Here is a 19591-nt window from a genome sequence, read left to right as displayed (position 1 = left end):
CACACATGACATAGAGAGTGGCTAGAGCACGTATGATCAAAGTCTTGTCTATCTCAGCTCTCCTCAAAGGAGACTGCTAGAGACAAGGCGTCACTCTTGACATAGCCCATCAGACACAGATGGCGAGGAGACCGCATCCTCGACCACAACAAGAGACATCTCAGCGAACGCAGATCCAGGACATCTTTGCAGCCCACCCGAAAGCCACCACGGTGCCGAGGTTTGGATTTTGATCTCAGTTTTGAGTTTGAGCTCTTGAGATCTTGAGCTTAGCATAGCACTCAGTAAGAACCCTAGCGCGCCCTTTGCTTCAGCCCAAAAAGAGAGAGAGAGAGAGAGAGAGAGAGAGAGAGATGCTATGATATGATATGATTGTATTAAAGTCCTTCTGAGACCCTTCAGGATCTATGGGATTGGCGATCACTATTAACTAATAGTGATCCCTCACATCCAGTGGAGAAAAATATTACAGTTTTGTCATGTAGTGAGTACTTGTTGGGCTAGCTTGTGAGCTAGACCGAGTACCTTGTTGCGATGTTTTAAAATCTCTTTAAGTAGCTTCCTAGCTTTTTGGCTGGCTGCTTCCAGCACATTATTTAGGTCTCTGCTTTCCCCATAGCCTTCTCTGATGTGTGCGTATGCTCTACATCTGAGGAGTACATGCTGCTCATTTTCTACTTTGCAGATTCTTTCCTCTCTGGGGATCCTGGGTCTTGCCCATCCACCCCTCTCTACCTCGAGATCATGTGAACTAGTTCTGATTTTGCAGATCAGATGTCTTTTAAATGTTGATATGTCTTCCCCAAGGTATATCTGCATTCCATAGCTGTCCATTGAGTTAACTTCTTGTTTATAAAAGTGCATTTTTGTCCTGGGTTTTGCCATAGTTTTTGTACCATTTTCTACGTCACTATCTCTTTTATTTCACATGCGTCTTCTGGTATATCAGCGTTAGTTATACCCCATGATTCCACTCTCTGTGCCAACCCGTGAGTTGTGTAGCTTCCATCACTTTGTGTGGTATCCTGTTGTCATTCATCTTCTCAATTTTGTTGAGGTATGCCATGAATTGACACAATGCCTCCCCTTCTAGAGGTATCATACCTGTCTCAGCCAGCATGATGGGTAGGGTGTCTGTGCCTTAACCCCTAACTCCCCTATTAGGAAACGTTTATGCAAAGTTTCTATTCTTTCCTAGTGAATCTTAGATAGCCCAGGTGCCCAAGCATGGCATCCGTAAAGAGACTTTCTCATTTCCCAATTCCACAGATGCACCTTCTTGCATTTATTTTGGAAGCTATATAGAGCTTTTAAACCTCCCAAAATCCTCCTTTCCACTTATGCATTCCGTTTGTAGTTGTTGGTGAAATCCAGCCTTAAATATTTATATCGGTTGACTATTTCCAGGGGCTCCCCTCCAAATGTGACATCCACCTGTTTGTTACGTGTCCCGATGACCATCACCTTTGACTTGTCTATATTAATGTGCATTTCTGAGTGTTTGCAAAACTCTCTCAGTGCATCCAGATGTGCTTGTAGGCTCTCCTTGTTCTTTGCGAAGAATACCACGTCATTTGCATATATAAGCATTAACTAAGCGTATCCTGCAATTTGCACACCTTCTTTGCTATGTATTCTCATCCATGCTTCCAATTCATCGATAAAAAGACCAAATAGTGTTGGTGATCGGGTGACAGCGGAGAGAGAGAAAAGAAAGAAAGAAAGATATATTAATGTCTGCAAGAGGCCTCGCGGGCCTATGAGACAAAGTGCGAATCCAAGAAGTACAAAAGTACACCAAATGTAGGCTATCTCATGGGCTATCTTTAGATGCCACTTATACCTTGGTATGAGCCTTGTAGGCCTAGTTCTAGTCAGTTAGGACTATTGGTACAGTTAGTTTATGTACCATCTAGGTCAGTTAGGACACTTAGTCCAGTTAGGGTAGTTAGCCTTAGGGTTTTGTTACGTTGGCTCTCCCTTGAGCCTCCACACTTCAGTTTTGCAGCAATCTATTACAGCATCTCGTTTTTCTCCATTGTGCTTCCATTGCTTCCAACACCCAATAGTGGTATCAGAGCAGGTTGGGAATCCATTCCCTCAGCCATTGACAACTTTCCCAAGCTGTTTGGCAGCCTCTGGAGCTCTCATTCCTGCTGGTCTTGCTGGTTTTCATACTCCCACGAGTGTTTGAGGCCTTTCTTTTCGGTGCATTTTCCAGCCTGTTGCAGCAAAAAACGACCGCACGCGAGCATTTATAACTTCTGTTCGGAATTTCGTACCTGTTAGAAAAAATCCGTACAGAAATTTGTACATTTGACAAAATCCATACTGAAATCCGTACACCTGTCAGAATCCGTATGGAAATCCGTACATCTATTAGAATCCGTACGAAAATTCGTACACTGTATAGACTGTCAAAAAATTCACAGGTGTGGAATCCATATGCCTGTCAGAAATTCGTACGGGAGCTGCCTCGGGGTGCATGTCAATCATTTTCAGGTTTCTCAGCATTTCGGAGCTGCCTCGAGCTGCGTGCGAGTGTTTGGAGCCATTTGGAGCTGCTGAATTGATCTGGAGACGTCTCTTTGAGCCCTTCCCTCCTCATTTGGCATCCCTTTGCCTCAGGCTGCGAGCTTCTCTCCATTGGATCTCTTTCTCTCCATTTCTACGTGCTTTCTTTCTCGTGGGAGCACTTCTTTTACTGTAATTCTCATTTCCAATCCTCCTTTGCTCGCATTCAGAGCCTTTTCTTGCTGTCCTTTTGGGCCACATTCTTGGTAAGCCGTTGTTGCATTGACTTTTCCAATTTATGCTTCGTTTGCATTTTGGAAAGGCCTCGTGTTGCCTTGGAAGGCCTCGTGTTGGCTTTGGGGATTTTTCTTGCAATAGGTACACCTTGGGACATCAGAGTCTTTTGCAGACATAAGCTTTGAAGCTTGGGCAGGTTTTTGGCACTTGATTCTGAGAGGTTGCCTTTCTCTCATTTGCTTTGCCAGTTGGTACATTTGCCTTGTATTTCAGCACCATGTCTGATGGCAAAGATGATTTGTTTGGGCTGATTGGGGCCGATGACAAGCTTGATGGCACCAATTACCCCATGTGGTCATACATGATGGGACATGTTTTGGTTGCCAAGAATTTATGGCATATTGTTTCAGGTTCTGAGGCCAAGCCTTCATGCACCGTTGCCGGTGCTACACCTGCAGCCTCTGCTTGTGCAGGTGGTGGGTCTTCAGGAGATGGTTCTACTGCTACAGCCAGGACTCCTGCACCTCCTGCTCCAGGTGCTTTGCCTTCTTCACAGGAGCAAATTCAGTGGGATGGTCGTGATGCCAAAGCACATGCCTTGATTGCTCTTTTAGTGAAACGAGTTATTATCCCTCGTATTCGGTCTTGCAAGACAGCTAAGCAAGCATGGGATCAGCTTGCACCTTTGTATCAAGTGCGAAATGAGGCGAGGGTTGCCTATCTCCGTAGGCAGTTGAGAGATTTAAAGCTTGATGAGGGTGGTAACACGGATGCCTATCTCACTAATGTGAAGGATTTGAAAGAGCAGTTGGCCAACATTGATGAGATTATGCCTGATTCTTAGCTGGTTTCTAATACCCTTGATGGGTTGCCTGATTCATATCAAGGCTTTGCTACTACATTGCGGTTGGTTGTAGGGGGTGATGCCAATCATTTCTCATTTGACCAGCTTGTTGCTCTTCTTCTTCAAGAGGAGCAAAGTCGTGTGAATCGCGCAATGCTACTATGGCTAGCGATCAAGCATTTGCTGCCCATCATAAACACAATGGTAAAGGCAAGGTTTCAGCTGATCATTCACATGGTGCCTCTTCTTCAGGGGATAACAAAAAGAAGAAGAGATGTAACTATTACAGGAAACCTGGGCATGATATTTCTGAATGCAGGAAGCGCATAGTATCTGAAAAGAAAAAGAAAGAGTTTGGTCTTGCAGTATCTAGTTCTTCTAGTGCAGAAGATCGACATGAGTCCGCTAATTTCGCACAAGACCATCATTGGGCTTTCATGTCTTTATAATCTTGATGTTTATGATGATTGTATGGCAGTTTCAGATGTTTGTGATGCCTGGTTCTTTGATAGTGGTGCTAGCAAGCACATCACTTTCTGCAGGAAGTTATTCAACTCATTGGATCTCACATCTAAGGGGGGCAGTGTCACATGTGCCATTAATGCATCATATACCGTGAAAGGTATTGGGCAAGTTGCTCTTACTTCTGTCTCTGGTGATATTGTCATTCTAGAGCATGTGCTTTATGTTCCAGGCGTTCGTAAGAACCTCATTTCTATTTCAGCCATTGCTACATGTGGCTTTCAAGTTATTTTTGATGGTGTGAGGTGTGCAGTGTATGATGTTACACATGTCTCTACCCTGGTTTTGACTGGCACATTGTCTAGCAGTCTTTATAGACTTGATGCTTATGACAGATGTTCAGATGATGATGCACTTGCCGATGCACTTGCCGATGCTATTGATTTTACCATGGCAGATACTCATTTGTGGCATGAGAGGTTTGGACATCTCAATTTTGGAGCCTTGGTGAAGTTATGTAAGGAAGATATGGTTGTGGATCTTCCCAAAATGCATATGCCATGGTAGATACTCATTTGTGGCATGAGAGGTTTGGACACCTCAATTTTGGAGCCCTGGTGAAGTTATATAAGGAAGATATGGCTGTGGATCTTCCCAAAATGCATATGCCTATCAGACGTGTTTGTGAACCATGCTTACTTGGTAAGATGCATCGTGCTGCGTTTCCCAAGGATGGGAGAGTTGATGCTTCATGTAAGCTTTATCTGGTCCATAGTGATGTTTGTGGACCCATGAGGGTTGCAGCTCTTGGGGGGTTCTACTATTTTGTTACTCTTATTGACGATTTCACCAGGTACACTTGATTTTCGCATTGAAATCCAAGTCTGATGTTTCTTCATGCTTCAAGCACTTTATTGCCTTGGTTGAGAATGAGAGTGGGCTGCACACTCTCCTATTGGGATTTTCTACTTGTTGTGCATGTGTCCCTCACACGCTCATGTACATAAATTTTCCATGACTGACTTGGCCTATCCCTCAGAGTTTGACCCCTTTGCGATCATTCTTGGGATTGAGGAAGTAGGGGGAGTTGGGGGTATATAGAGCTAAGTTGCGAGCTGCTTCTAACATATACTCATAAAACCAAAAGTAAACCAAGAGAGCTGCGCAAATTTCAGAAGGGAACCAATAAAAGCATAAACAAGAGCTGGTCCGGAAGAAAAAGGGAAAAAGTGGTTGGATGCGGTCATGTGTGCAGATTACATCTTGAATAGATGTCCTACAAAGGCATTGTAGAGTATCACACCTTATGAGGCTTGGACGGGTCGTAAGCCTCACATTTCCCACATGAGGACTTTTGGATGCTTAGCTTATGCTCATGTGCCTTCACAGAGACGCACTAGGTTGGATGATAAACCTGTTAAATGCATTTTTCTTGGGTATAGTTCAGAGAGCAGGGGCTATAAGTTATATCAGCCCCGCACGGGCAAGTGTTTTGTTAGTTGGGATGTTGTGTTTGATGAATCTTCCACTATGCCTTTGCTGGACTGTCAAAAACAGCCCGTTGTCGATGCCCCAGACATATTTGACAGCTTGATGCCTTTGTTTCCATCCTATGCTCGGGATGATGTTCCATTTGAGGTTGTCCCTCCTCCATCTGTTGGTCATTTACAGCCACATGCGCATGCAGAAATTGAGCCTGATATGCCTATCATTGATCAGGATCATTTGCACAGGGCTCTTGACCAGGAAAGAGCAGAAATTCAGGAGCCTAAAAAGGTACCCCGTTTTAAAGACAGCAAACAAGACACTCCTCTGCCAGCCCGTATGAGATCAGCTGTCCGGAAAGAGCATGCTAGTTTTGTTGCTTATGGTTTGGTTGCTACAGCATGCAATGAAGAGCCCTTATGTCATCAAGATGCCTTTCAGAATGATTGTTGGATGAAGGCTATGCAAGCTGAATTGGATTCTATCCATCAGAATGACACTTGGGAGTTATGTAATTTGCCTTATGGTAAGAAGTGGGTTTACAAGATGAAACGGAAAGCTGTTGGTTCAGTGAACCATTACAAAGTCTGTCTTGTTGCTAAGGGCTATGCTCAGCAGCATGGCATTGACTTTGAGGAGACTTTTGCTCCCACGTCCAGGATCACTACCATTCACATTGTTATTGCCTTTGGTTCCCACTTTCATTGGTAGATACATCAGCTTAAGACAGCTTTCCTTCATGGGCATTTGCAAGAAGAGGTCTATGTTTCCCAACCTCATGGCTTTGAGGTTAAAGCTCTCTATGGATTGAAGCAGGTACCTCCGGCTTGGTATTTGAGAATTCATTCTCATTTGCTCACACTTGGCTTTCAGAACAACCCTACAGAGGCTACCCTTTACATCCGCAAGTGGGGGACATATTTGCTGATTTTAGTCCTTTGTGGATGACATGCTTGTAACTGGGACACATGCTCAGCAAATTGCAGATTTTAAAATTGATTTGCTGATTTTAGTCCTTTATGTGGATGACATGCTTGTAATTGGGACACATGCTCAGCAAATTGCAGATTTTAAAATTGATTTGCATCTGATCTTGGTCTTCTGCACTACTATCTAGGCATTCTATTTGCGAGCAGTGAGGGGGGCATTTTGATGTCACAATCCAAGTACATTGGACAGCTTTTGCAGCGTTTTCAGTTTGAGGATTGCAAGCCAGTATCCACACCATTAGAGACCGATTTTCACTTCTCTTCTGAGGATGGTAGTAGTACATGTGATGTCACTCTCTATCAGTAGGCAGTTGGTTGTTTGATTTACCTATGCCATACGAGACCTGATCTACAGTATGCTGTCTCACAATTGAGCAGATATATGCACAGCCCATCTATGGACCATTGGCATGCTGTGAAGCGTGTTTTCAGATATCTTAAAGTCACTCAGTATTTAGGCCTTCTTTATGGGGCTGATACTTCACTTGTCATGCATGGATTCACTGATAGTGATTGGGTTGGTTGTTCTGACACTCGTGTGTTACATAGTGGCAACTGTTTTATGCTTGGTACTTCATGTGTTTCTCGTTTTTCTCCATTGTGCTTCTATTTTTTAGCTTCCATTGCTTCCAACACCCAACACGAAAAAAGATGATCTCATACAAATCACAGAGAGAGAGAGAGAGAGAGAGAGAGAGAGAGAGAGAGAGAGATGTATATTAACGTCCATGGAAGACCTCACGAGCCTATGGGACAAGGTACAAAGTACATTAAAAAGGATGATCTCATCTGCGTCCTGAGTAAGTGCTTTCGGTGGTGGACCGCCTCATGGATGAAGGCAGTGAGGTATCCCTGGTCTGGGTATGAGAGAAGTTTGGATAATGGCCCAAAACCGTCCCTAAAAAGACAATGGTATCTCATAGTACATGGGGCATCTGAATGCGAAATGAATGTTAAATAAATGCCGCAAGGGGCGCCAAGGTTTGGGGCCAATCGGTGTTTTGTTTCTGAGTAGGAGCACTCTAGCTCCCTTGTGATTTGTTCTATGGTGCATATTTACTTGTCTATTTACTGTGTATCCTGTATTTAAGTGGATCGTGCCACCCTTTATGGTGTTGAGGCTGGTTTCAGTGGTTCCATTGTTGGGATCCACCTAACTTCTTCAAGAGGGGAGCCTGTGGTTGGCTTGGTGCAAGTCTAGTAGACTAGGTGAAGAAGACAACATACTATTCAGTAAATATGTCACACATGGAGAGATCTGTGAGCCTTTCTGAGGAGGAAGAGCAGATGTCTCAACCTCTTGGAGGTGATCAGGGTGCAGGAGGGGAGACCCGGCATGTTGTAGAGCATTAGGATGATCGGATGGATGAGGAGGATGTGGAACTGTTTAAGGCACAGATGCAGAGTTTCATGAGTGCTTTCACGCAGTTCACATAGGATCCTCGCTTCTAGAAGATGAGGAACTCAGATGTGCAGCTGAAGGAAAGGAAGCTTGATGATGGGGATAGGGATGTTGAAGCTAACAAGCGACTACATGTCATTTTTCAGGATGAGCCCTCTCAAATATCCTATGGTCAGCTGCAGTCTAACATGATTCTGGGACCGACTCAAGGTAATAATTTTCAGTCCATGGTTTCCGGACAGCAAGGAGTTTTGGCAAACCCGGTTCAGCCAGGTTATTTTGATGGTGGTTCAGTGTTTCAAGCTATGGTCAGCCCACAAGCCCAATTTTTGGGTATGCCTGCTAGTCAAACAGTTGGGTTTCAGCCTAGTTTACAACCCATGGGACAGAACATGATGTATGCCAATGTTGGAGCAGCCTCAGGGATGTAAAGAGGTATGCTTTGGGAAATATGCAAAATTCGGGTGCTGGTTTGAATAGTACAGCTTTTCCTAATGCTGGTAGTGTGGGGAATAGAGTGAGTGCTGCTGTCTCTTTTGCCCAGACACCTGTTTATGACAATTTGGCACCTCAAGGGAAGTTGAAGGACTTTAAAGAGGCAGGTGCTGTTGGAAAGGTCACCTCCCCATCTGTAAGCCCCCATATGAGGAGAGCATGGGGGAGGTAGACCAGGGGATATCGGGGCTGCCACATGGGCAGCACATGAGCTGCCATGTGTGCAGCACACAGCAAAAGGTAAAGGCTGCCACATGGGCAGCACACAGGCTGCCATGTGGGCAGCTATCCAGACATGGCCTATGGGCTAGCAAGAAGGGTACCTGGCAAGTCGTGGAGCTCCTGATGTACGTGGCACACACGTGGACATCAGGGACCTGCAGCAAGCCCTGGACGAGGCGCAATGACATCAGCAGGAACAGCAGCGCTTTGGGGCCTGGAAAGGAACCTGGTAGGAGGCGATACATGCAGGGCTCATAGGCGCCTACTAGAAGCACATAGCGGGCCAGCACAGCAGGCCGGAACAGGCCTCACATGGAGGCAAACAATGGCGCAGGCCACGTGGCAAGGCGGGGGAGCAGAGGCCAGCAAATGGGCTGGCAAACCCCCCCGCCTGGTCAGTAGGTTGATCCCAAGGGGGTCAGTTTTGGTCGGCCAGGGGCAAGGGGCTGAACCAACCAGCAGTCGGCCCTTTCTAGGGCTGCTGGGTCGGTTGGCTGGCCAGGCTCTTGGGCCTATATAAGGAGGGCCTTTGTGCCCTCACAAATCATCCATCCAAGCAGCTTTGGGAGGAGCAAAAAGGAGCAGCATATCCACCATCCTTGGGCCTCTACACAGGAAGTGAAGGAGAGAGGTGTTGCTGTAGACTTAGCTCCAGGGAGAGGCTGAACCTAGGCTGTCTTCTAGGGCAGAAGGTTGCTGAGATCATCATCTTCTGGAGCAGCCATTCACAAGCAAGTTGGAGCAGTGGAACAGCTACCTTGGGGCCTACATTCAGGAGGACCAAGGGACGTGTGTGCTGCAGACAAAGCTTGGCAGGGGCTGCCCACCTAGGCTTATTCACAGGTAGTAAGGTGGAGAAGAACACACTGGATGGAAAGTCTACAGACTTCGGAGGTGGAGCACGCGGGCTTGAGTCGAGAGATAGCCAGCAGATAGGAGAAGTACCTTGTGGTAAGATCAGAGGACCACACCATTGGTGGGACTTTGGGTCTATCTCTTTTGTATTGTGTCCATAGTTTTGGATGGAAATATATTATTTTGGTGGTTTCTCTATTTGGCTGGTTCATTGTCTATTGATGAGTCTGCACATCTATTTTATGCACATAAGTTAAGAAGTTTGTGATTCCACACCCCACACGCACACTGTGTGAGCTCCTGGGCTATTCTATCAGTCTTCCGCTGTGTGTACCCTCTGTTGGGTAATTTTCTAACAGGTGCGGGGTGCAGGACAAACTCAAAGCCTTGACCTTTTTGCAGCAGTTCGATGCAGCCTACACAGGAGAGAGTTTCACAGAGTCATCCAAAGTACGCCAGGTTGCAAGTTTTCTAAAGGGGAACGCACTTATGGTGGACCACTATGCTTATGCAAAACATTGCACCAAACACGTGGGTAGGTTTTAAGCAGGTGTTTTCAGTTGCGTAGCTTACCACGACCTTTGAAGTAGATATCATGACAGCTTGGCATGAGCTGAATTCCATTAATTGCCGCAATTTAGAGGAGTATAATAGCAAGTTTTGGGCGGCTTTGTTTGTTGTTAGCTCCTACCGGATTGTTCTTTTCACTGAGTAGGTTGAGAAATATTGTTGCGGGCTGCCTAAGGAGTTCAGAGGCTACTGCACGAAGACTCAAGTTTCCAACATGTCTCAGCTTATCGAAAATTCTAGCACGGCATATGCTTTGATGCAAGGGAGGACTTTTGGGTTCAAAGGTGGATAGAAGTAGGAATCTAGGAAAGATGACATAGATAAGAGAACTGGGTTCCAATTTTTCAAAATAGAGAAGAAAGCTAATCGTCAAAAGAATGAACGTAATCGTTTGTCTCCAGAGGAATGACGCGCTTTATATGAAGCTGGAAAATGTTTTATTTGCAAAGAGGAGGGACATCAGTTTAGAGATTATCCCAACCGTAAGAGGAAGCAGCCGGCTAGTGACACAGATGAGCCACTGAATGTTCCGAAGGGCAAGAGTTCCTAACTCCATAGTGGGTTATTTACTGCTGGTTTTGTATAGTGCGGTGTACAGGCACTTATAAAAAAAATTTTATATGGCAGAGTCTGCCACTCTTTTTGGCATCCGATTCTGGATGATGTATACGGTTTGCAGGATGGTGTTTTCCCTGCTACTTTTGGATGCTCTTTTGTCATGAGGTTTCGACAAAATGAGATTGCTCTTTTGTCATGAGGGTTCGACAAAATGAGATTGCTATTTTTGTCATGAGGTTTCGACAAAAATAAGAATGCTATTTTTGCCATGAGGTTTCGGTAAAATATGCATGTTATTCTTGTCATGAGGATTCGACAAGATGGGAATGCTCTTTTTTGTCATGTGGTTTCGACAAAAAGAGAATGGATTCCCCTAGACCTTGGTTCCGGACGCGCAATTCCTGGAAGTGGTCTATATCGTGCATCGTTGGCCACGATGTATGTGGTGTACTAGTCACTTGGTTTGCAGTGCTATACGTATTTCTTATCTGCAGCTCTACAAATCGTATATGTACTATCAGTGATCTGTTGGCGACAAGGTTGGCTGTCCACTCAGATTTGGATTTGATATCTCAGGTACTTTGGATGTTCATGATGTGCATTAAGTGTTTACATATGCTCATGATGTACCACAGGCAGTGGGTCCTTAGGGATGGCCATACGTGAGGTGGATTGGACATCGTGGAGAGCATATTGTTTGTGAATGCATGTATGTGGAATGTTTGCTTGTCTTTTTCCTAACAAACATTGTAGTGTTTCCAATTGGTTTTCTTTTGCAGGCAATCGAGGACGTTTGTCTTCTTTCAAGAGGGGGGTCTGTTAGGAGGACATGAAATTATGGGGCTTTTGATTTGCGACTCCCGTAAATTGCGCGTGATTGCCTTGAGCCTCTGGGGCACAAGGGTCCGGCCATGGGGCGGGACTTGGGAAATTAAAATTCCTAGTGGGCCCTTGGAAATAGTGAATGTGCGCCTAGTTACTAGGCAATTAATTCCTAGGGCCAAAGTGTGCAACAGGGGGCCCAAAAGAGTGGTGCAATTAAAAAACACTGCTTTTTGGAGCCTAGGGCTTTAAAAGGGAGGAGGGAGTCCTTCTTTTAGAGGCTGTTGGCCAAATCAGTTCTAGAGGAGCCAGATCATCAGTTTGGAGCTGCCAGAGCCTACCAGGTGCTGCTAGAGTCAAATCACTTTTTACCAGGAGGTTCGAGAGCTTGCCAGGGAAATTCGTTTTTACCTAGGGGCCAGTTTCAAGTGATCCAGAGCCTGTCAGAAAAATTCGTTTTTACCTAGGGACCAGTTTCAGGTGATCCACAGCCTTCCACGAAGATTCGTTTTTACCCAGCGGCTAGTTTCAGGGGATCTAGGGTCTGACTGGGAAATTGGTTTTACCCAAGGGCTAGTTCCAGATGATCCAAGGCCTACCAGAGCAAATCACAATTGATCCAAGAGCCTGTTGTAGGTGGCGATTTCTGCCAGGGTGTCTATTCCAGTTTGTGATTTGCTTTTGGGCTCTTCCAGGATGTTCCAAGTGCCTGCGATTGGTTCTAGGGCTGTTCCAGGAGTTCTGGACTTGACAAAGCTGCTTCGGGTGAATTGCGACTTGCTTTTTCAGGCTTTCAGGTTTTGTAGGAGATTTCAACCTGATTTCTGGAGCTTTCTGGGTGTTGTGGCTGGTTTTGGTAACTTTTTGGGCATGGGTGTTCGCTTCTAAGTTGCTTTTGGGGCTGGCAGAGTAGAATCAACTTGTCTTTGCAAGATGTTGGGTCTTATAGCCCGGGTGACCTAGCTCTGTGGATGCTGGGTAGAAGGCGGCTTGCTTTTGCCATTTCGTGATTGGTTGCTAGCTAGTTATTGCGTCTGGGTTTCTTTCCTCGCGAAGAAGGGTTGATTTATGTTGTGTGTCTTGTAGTTGTTCAGCCATGTTTGGCTAGTTGGGCACTTGATTGTGCGATTGCAGGAGTGGTTCAGACAGTGGATGCTATTGGGGCCTCTATTGCATGTTTTGGTTGGCTGAGGATACATGATTGTCTAGTGATTGGATGCCATTCACCGTTTGAAGTTGAGCAGGGAATTACAAAGTGGGTTGGACGGGGAGTCTGTGGGCGTTGGTTTGCCTATGGTGTAGCTTCCTAGAGACCTTTGTAATCAGCCGCTTGGCTTCAAATGAATGTTAAATAAATACCGCGAGGGGCGCCAACGTTTGGGGCCAATTGGTGTCTTTTTTCTAAGTAGGAGCGCTCTAGCTCCCTTGTGATTCGTTCTATGGTGCATATTTACTTGTCTATTTACTGTGTATGCTGTATTTAAGTGGATCCTACCACTCTTTATGTTGTTGAGGTTGGTTTCAGTGGTGGCTCTCCGGTGGGCTGCAAAGATATCCTGAATTTGTGTCTTTCGAGCTCTCTCGCTGTGGTGGAGGGCATGTTCTCCTTGATCTTTGTATTCGATGGGCTATATCAAGAGCAACGCCTCCTCTCGGGCGGTCCCCCCCAGTCCAAGCTGTATTGACTTGGAGGAGATCTAACCATATAATACAGTTAATCTCATCACGTGTAATCAATGTTCAATGTGTGTGTGTGTGTGTGTATGAGAGAGAGAGAGAGAGAGAGAGAGAGAGAGAGAGAGATTATGACTTTTTTGTGTGGCTGCAGCTGGAGGGAATCCTGCCGAAGGTGACAGTGTGACTGTTGGTGGCCTTCAGAGGGAGGGCAAGTCATCCAAAGGCCAACATCAAAAAAAGGAGACACTCTCAGAAAAGGCACACTCGGTTTCAGATAAGAAAGCGGGAGAAAGAGCAGCTGAGAAAGAAAAAAAGAAGGAAGTTCCAGCACCTCGAATGCAGTTTGATGATGAGCATCGAGTGGCCAAAGCCAGAAAGCGTGCATTGATTGAACAGACTGAAACCAAGAACAGGGTGGAATTGTTTCGGCACCTACCTCAGTTTGTTCATGGGACGCAGCTTCCTTCTCTTGAGGCTAAATTTTTCCAGGATGATCCAATGCATCCACATCCTGCTGTCTATCAGGTCTGCTGTTATCATGTTGGGAAAGTAATTTGCTTGATTCAGTGACTGCATCTAAATCTTGCTTTCTCTTTTTATTAAGCATAATACCTATTGTTTCACGGAGGATTTCTGGTAAAGCCTTGTTTCAGATAGTCAATGAACTTGTTGGTGGATAATTTACACTGCTTACCCGAAAATGTTAACTTATTTTTGTGATATATTCCCAGGTTGGTCTGCAATACTTAAGTGGGGATATTGTTGGTGGTAATGCTCGCTGTGTGGCAATGCTGTTGGCCTTCCGTGAAGTTATCATGGATTATTCCACTCCAAAGGAGAAGACTTTGATACGGGACTTGACAGCCAAGATAAACAGTCACGTCTCTTTTCTGATAACTTGTCGGCCATTGTCAATAAGCATGGGAAATGCTATCAAGTTTTTGAAGACCAGGATTGCAAAGTTACCCGTTGGCCTTTCAGAAGCAGAATCAAAGTCCAGGCTTGTCTCAGAAATTGATCGTTTTATACAAGAGAAGATAACTTTTGCAGACAAGGAAATAACAAAGCACGCAGTAACAAAGATAAGGGATGGAGATGTAATCCTCACGTATTCATCATCATGTGTGGTGGAGATGATTATTCTTCATGCATTTGAACTTGGCCGGAAGTTCAGGGTAGTCATTGTCGATTCAAGACCAAAGCTGGAGGGGAAGGGACTGCTTAGAAGATTATTGGGTAGAGGTATCAGCTGTACGTACACTCACATTAATGCTGTATCTTATATAATGCAAGAGGTGAGCAGGGTTTTTCTCGGAGCATCCTCAATTTTGTCAAATGGGACAGTGTATTCCAGAGTGGGCTCAGCTTGTGTTGCCATGGTGGCACATGCATTTCATGTTCCTGTCATGATTTGCTGTGAAACTTACAAGTTCCATGAGAGGGTGCAACTCGATTCCATTTGTTCAAATGAACTCGGTATGTGATGAGCTAGCAGTTTTCCAGAGCATCTTTCTCGCTTCTATTCTCATTTAAGCAGTGTATCCTCTGGCACGGCTTGGTCATTGAGAGAGTGTTTTATTCAAAGTTTGGTTGCTGTGGGTGCATTTAAGATCATAAAATCCTACAGTCTTTTCCAGCACATTAAGCTTAACCATTGCTAGCCGTATGGAGAATTGTGGGTTCCATATGTTCATTAAAAAATTTTAGGTCCATTTCAATTCACTTCATCTGCTTCTGCTTGTAAAGGGTCTCAATGTTATCTGGATGGTTTTGATTTTGTGAATGTAACTTTAGCTTGCAAGAAGAGATGCACGTTTTTGTTTCCCCCCTGAGGTAGGGAGGCTGTTTGAGGGTTTGTCTTTATATAGTGTAAAAGTAGTTTTGAATGAAGTGGGATGTTTGCAGGTGATCCTGATGTGCTTGTCAGGGTCCCAGGGAGAAAAGACTTAAACGAACTCGAAGGCTGGGCTCAAAGTGCACATCTTCAACTTCTGAACCTCACGTGTGTATCTAGGTTTTGGCCTTGGGTTGACACTTAATATTTTTTTTCATAGAATTTTGTGATATTGTTTAATTTTGTACCTATCTGACTTTGAGACTTAATTTTCTCAGGTACGATGCAACCCCTGCGGATTATGTATCAATGATTATTACTGAGCTGGGCATGGTACCTGTTTTTGATATAATGGTTCTTTTGGGAGGCATAATATTTTAGAGGCTGTGAAGCATTCAATTATGTGGAAGCTTGGTATAATAAATTGTCCATCTTAACCCTTTTGTCATGCGAATGTAGGTACCACCAACCAGCGTTCCTGTGATACTAAGAGAGTACAGGAAAGAACCTATGCTTTGAGATGGTGCCTGCGAATCATATGATAAGATTCATTCATTTCTTCTGAATAGGATACACCTACATTATGTGGGTGGCTTTGATTAATCCTTTTGCAAGAATAAGCGAGTGTTGAAATAGACAGAAGTATTCCATGTCAGTGAATTGCTATCTTGTCTCCAGCTCCTTGCCATGTGCTCTATAATTCGTCCAATGTTATCTACATTTATTTTGTTCTTTTACTTGCCCACGAAAGTGCTCTAGTTTGGAGTTGAGGTGCTGGGCACGTTACGAGTTAGCTTTGAGTATCTGTGTTGATGGGGAATTGATGTACACTGAGCTTAATTTTGTTGAGTGATTTGATAATATACCACTGCTTAGTTGGCATACAATAAACTTCTGGAATCATTGTGGTACCTTTTACACTAACCTTCAATACTACTACTAAGACTCAGTTTTAATGTGTGCAAGGCTTTTTGTACTTGTTGAAGCAGAAAAATAAATGCAACGGATGATGAGTCAAAATCACACTGAATCTGTGAACTCTTTAAGGATTCTGCATCTGCCTTGGTGTTTTGGTTGAGAAGCCAGAAATTTTGGTGACTTGTGGAGGTTCTATTGGGCTTTAAAGTGTGAGGCAAGTTTCAACAGGACATTGCTTAAGTCCCTAGATTCATACCACTCCAAAATAGCTGCATGAAAGCAATAGAATAGTTGACATGCAAGTCCTAGTTCTTGCATAGTGCTAACACTATGGATGCAGGTATTTGAGTTTGGCTGCTTATGCCACACAGCTGCAAATTGTGAGCTATGCTCTTGTTCATTGTGAACATTTTGAGGTTATTTAACAATGATACAATGATATGTTCAATAAGAGCAACAATCGTTAACTATTTCATATTCTTCATTTGTGAAAGCCAACGATTGAACTACATAGATCAGAGTCGCATATTCATCTTGCCCCTCTTGAGCATGTCTATATGGCTTGCCAATCAAGGAATGGAAGAAAACCTGTTGTCATTGGATTTCCTTAGATTCAAATGATGATGAGTAGACAAGGTGTAGCTAAAACCTTGAATTGAATGTGTGACATCATTTGATCTAGTTCTCATCTAGATATACCAATATCAACAAATACCTACCTAAGGGCATATTCTCTTTGAATAAAAGGTCATAATGGGCAATTTGATCATGCATAATCCATAGCACATAGTTAGGTGGTCATATCCTCCACATAAAGGTTAATCCCTTAGGATAGAATAGAATGTACCTCCCTTGACTTCAATACTCAAATCACTCTTCAGGCATAATTACTTAACTTTAATAGGTTTTGAATGAAACTATGCATTCCCAAATTCATCGCAATCTTGATGCAAACAAGATGAGAAGTTTCTTTAATTTGGGAAAGGTATGTAATATATCGTGAATTCTCCATTACCTTCCTTTGGTATACTATCAATCCCCTATATCACCACCACCAAATCACCTCTTAGGTGTTGCACTCCAAAATTAGAAAAAAATCCCTTTGTCTTTCCACAAATTCGCCTTAAAAAAGGCGGCCCAAGAAGGGGGAGATGATAGGAATATGATGATGCCTTTTTCATAGACCAAGATCCTTGCCCTCCAAGGCACAAGATGTTCACAAAGAAAATAAAAGTAGAAAGAGTTGCTCCATAAACATTGGTGAAAGTTCATCCATGAAACTTCATGGAGCTATGGGGTTGCTCCATAAACATTGGTGAAAGTTCATTCGTGAAACTTGATGGAACTTGGATCCCCATATAAAATGGGCATTGATGTTTGAGTATATTGTGATTGATTTGTTGCTTTGGTTTGGTGGGTCACATCTAGTTGCTACAGGGGTAGGGTTGTGAACGAGGTTGAAAAATGTTTGATAGAATCTTTGAATAGATAGGATAGCTAGAGTGTGCAATCAAGAAAGAAAATGATGCCTTGAAAAAAATGGTGGAAGGGCCAGCCTCCATTGTCAAGGTGGTTGAACTAGTAGTGCAAGAACTCAAACGATAAACCTTGGGGTCAGAGGAAGGATGGGGGTAGACTCCCAATGCCTTAGGAGCTCTAGAAGATGAGAATACCATACTTAAGATATGCTGAGAAGAATTAAAGGCCATCCATGTGGACTACTTGCCTCATATGGTGATCTACATCTTCTTCGCTAGATTCATCAATTGGATCCGGATTTGGTAGTGGCATCTCCATATCCACATCTCGATCTTCAAAAATCTGCTTACTTCGTGGTGCAACTTGGATCACGTACCACCATCTTGGATCAGAACGATCCGGATGAAAAACCACCTATATTGAAGATGAAAAATCGGCAGAGTAAATACGAATAGAGAAAAATATTTAAGATATTCTTGAAAGAAATGAAAGCTAGCACTTATACTTCGTGCCTTTGTAGGGATTTAAATTCAAGTCCTCATATGTATGAAGTTAGGCACGTACCACTAGCTCAACATAGATCCATGTGAGCTATGAAGGATGAAAACAAATGATAAGGCAATAAATGCCTTGCCTTTTGAAGTGACTTGAGAGAGGAGGGGGACATCCTCAAACACTAACTTTGAATTGTAGGTTTTAATTTGTTGTTTTGCTTGTCCTTCACATCGTTTCTCCAAGCTTGTTGTTCTACTATCACAGCCTTCTCCTTCCTCCAAGCTCTCGCAAAGTTTCTCCAACATGGTCCTACTTAGGAAAAAAGGAAGCTCAGTTTGGGGCCCTAAGAGAAATCCGCAATTTCTTCTTTTTCTGTGAGTCCGAAATATGGGAAAGTAATAAAAGACTTTATAAAATATTCATAAGTATTGTAAACATGTCAGAGGATGAAAGAATAAAGATATTCTTCTATATTCACTCCCATATCTCATGAATGTTATTATTCAATGCTCCTACAAGCCACGTCTTTCTCTCAATCATTTTCTAGTCATCTCCATGATCGTTAAGCTTCCCCATCAGAACACCATAACTAATCTTGCCATATGCTTGTTTTTCAAAGTTTACCGCCATTAAGAGTCTTTGCCTTATGAAAGAGTAATGAAATCGCGAAGCAATGGAAAAACATTGTACTCAAAATGGCAACACCGAACTACAACTCTACAGAACAAGCCAACAAGAGACGACAACACCATCTTCATATTGATTTAGTTGAAGGATATGCGCCTCTTCCAAAATGACAACATGTAGGCACCATGCAAAGAGTAACATGAGGCGAGAAGGTTTACAATATATCAACTTATGGTGTGATGGGAAGATTTATCCAAAATGTCGTATCTGAAGTTCTACACCACCATTCTCAAGTCTAACAACATTGCTAAAATTCGTGGGCGATAGAACAAAAGGTATGCATGGATACATCACGGCTCAATATCAAGTTACGCACATGTATAAGTCTTTATATAAGCAAGAGATGAACACAAAAATACAGCAGATAGCCGAAAGCTCCAGATCAAAAGAGCAGTTACATAATGAAATTGATGAACATACAAAGACGAGGGAGAAGTTACGTAAAGCAAGATTGAAAGCGACCCCTTTGGGAGATAGGCTTACAAGAAGAAAACTTCGCAACCTTGCAGAATTGAAAGTAAGAAGTGAAACCATCAAACACAATGTTGTGCAATAGTTCGTGGAAAGCAATAAAGTTGATGTAAACTTAATTCAGGAGGCTCTTGATGAGAGTGGAGTTAGCAGGAAAGGTTATTCTTTTCAAAGCAGTGTCATCAAGTTTTAAAGATCAAAGGATCAAACGTGTACTTCTTCCAAATCCTGCAGAAGTTTGGAATTTAAGAGCTTCACTCAACGATTAAGTAGATGATTTTATAAGTTCGTGGTTGCATACTAAGGATGTATTTGAAGGTAGTAAGGGGACCACTATGTATATTTTTTTTGATTTTGAACAATTACAAAAAAGAATGGTTTAATTCTATGGAATCACATTTGAAGAGTGTCAGGGACGGCTTATATTTGTCATAAAGTTGGATGAATGTGAAATTGTGAAAGAGAAAAAGATTGAAAGAGTGACCATCACACTTATGAATAGGGAACTTGATACATCAATCACTAAAGAAAACTCAAAGCATTTCAATGTACAATCAGAGAAGCACATTTGGTGG

General features: G+C 43.4%; 1 protein-coding gene across 1 annotated transcript in view; it reads left to right on the top strand.

The window, feature by feature from the left end:
• LOC147902300 (NagB/RpiA/CoA transferase-like superfamily protein) overlaps positions 1 to 15945 on the top strand; it is a 44519-nt gene extending 28574 nt beyond the window's left edge. The window contains exons 3-7 of the mRNA XM_087373373.1: positions 13284 to 13657; positions 13864 to 14608; positions 15038 to 15134; positions 15245 to 15303; positions 15430 to 15945. Of these exons, the coding sequence (XP_087229499.1) occupies positions 13284 to 13657; positions 13864 to 14608; positions 15038 to 15134; positions 15245 to 15303; positions 15430 to 15485 (1331 nt within the window). The 3' untranslated portion in view covers positions 15486 to 15945. The remainder of the gene's footprint in view (positions 1 to 13283; positions 13658 to 13863; positions 14609 to 15037; positions 15135 to 15244; positions 15304 to 15429) is intronic.
• Positions 15946 to 19591: the final 3646 nt, after the last annotated feature.

Source organism: Dipteris shenzhenensis, chromosome 4 (genome assembly GCF_047967505.1).
Source record: "Dipteris shenzhenensis isolate YYH24624 ecotype China chromosome 4, Dip_SZ_1.0, whole genome shotgun sequence".
Taxonomy (NCBI): domain Eukaryota; kingdom Viridiplantae; phylum Streptophyta; class Polypodiopsida; order Gleicheniales; family Dipteridaceae; genus Dipteris; species Dipteris shenzhenensis.
This window is presented reverse-complemented; position numbering and strand designations above follow the sequence as displayed.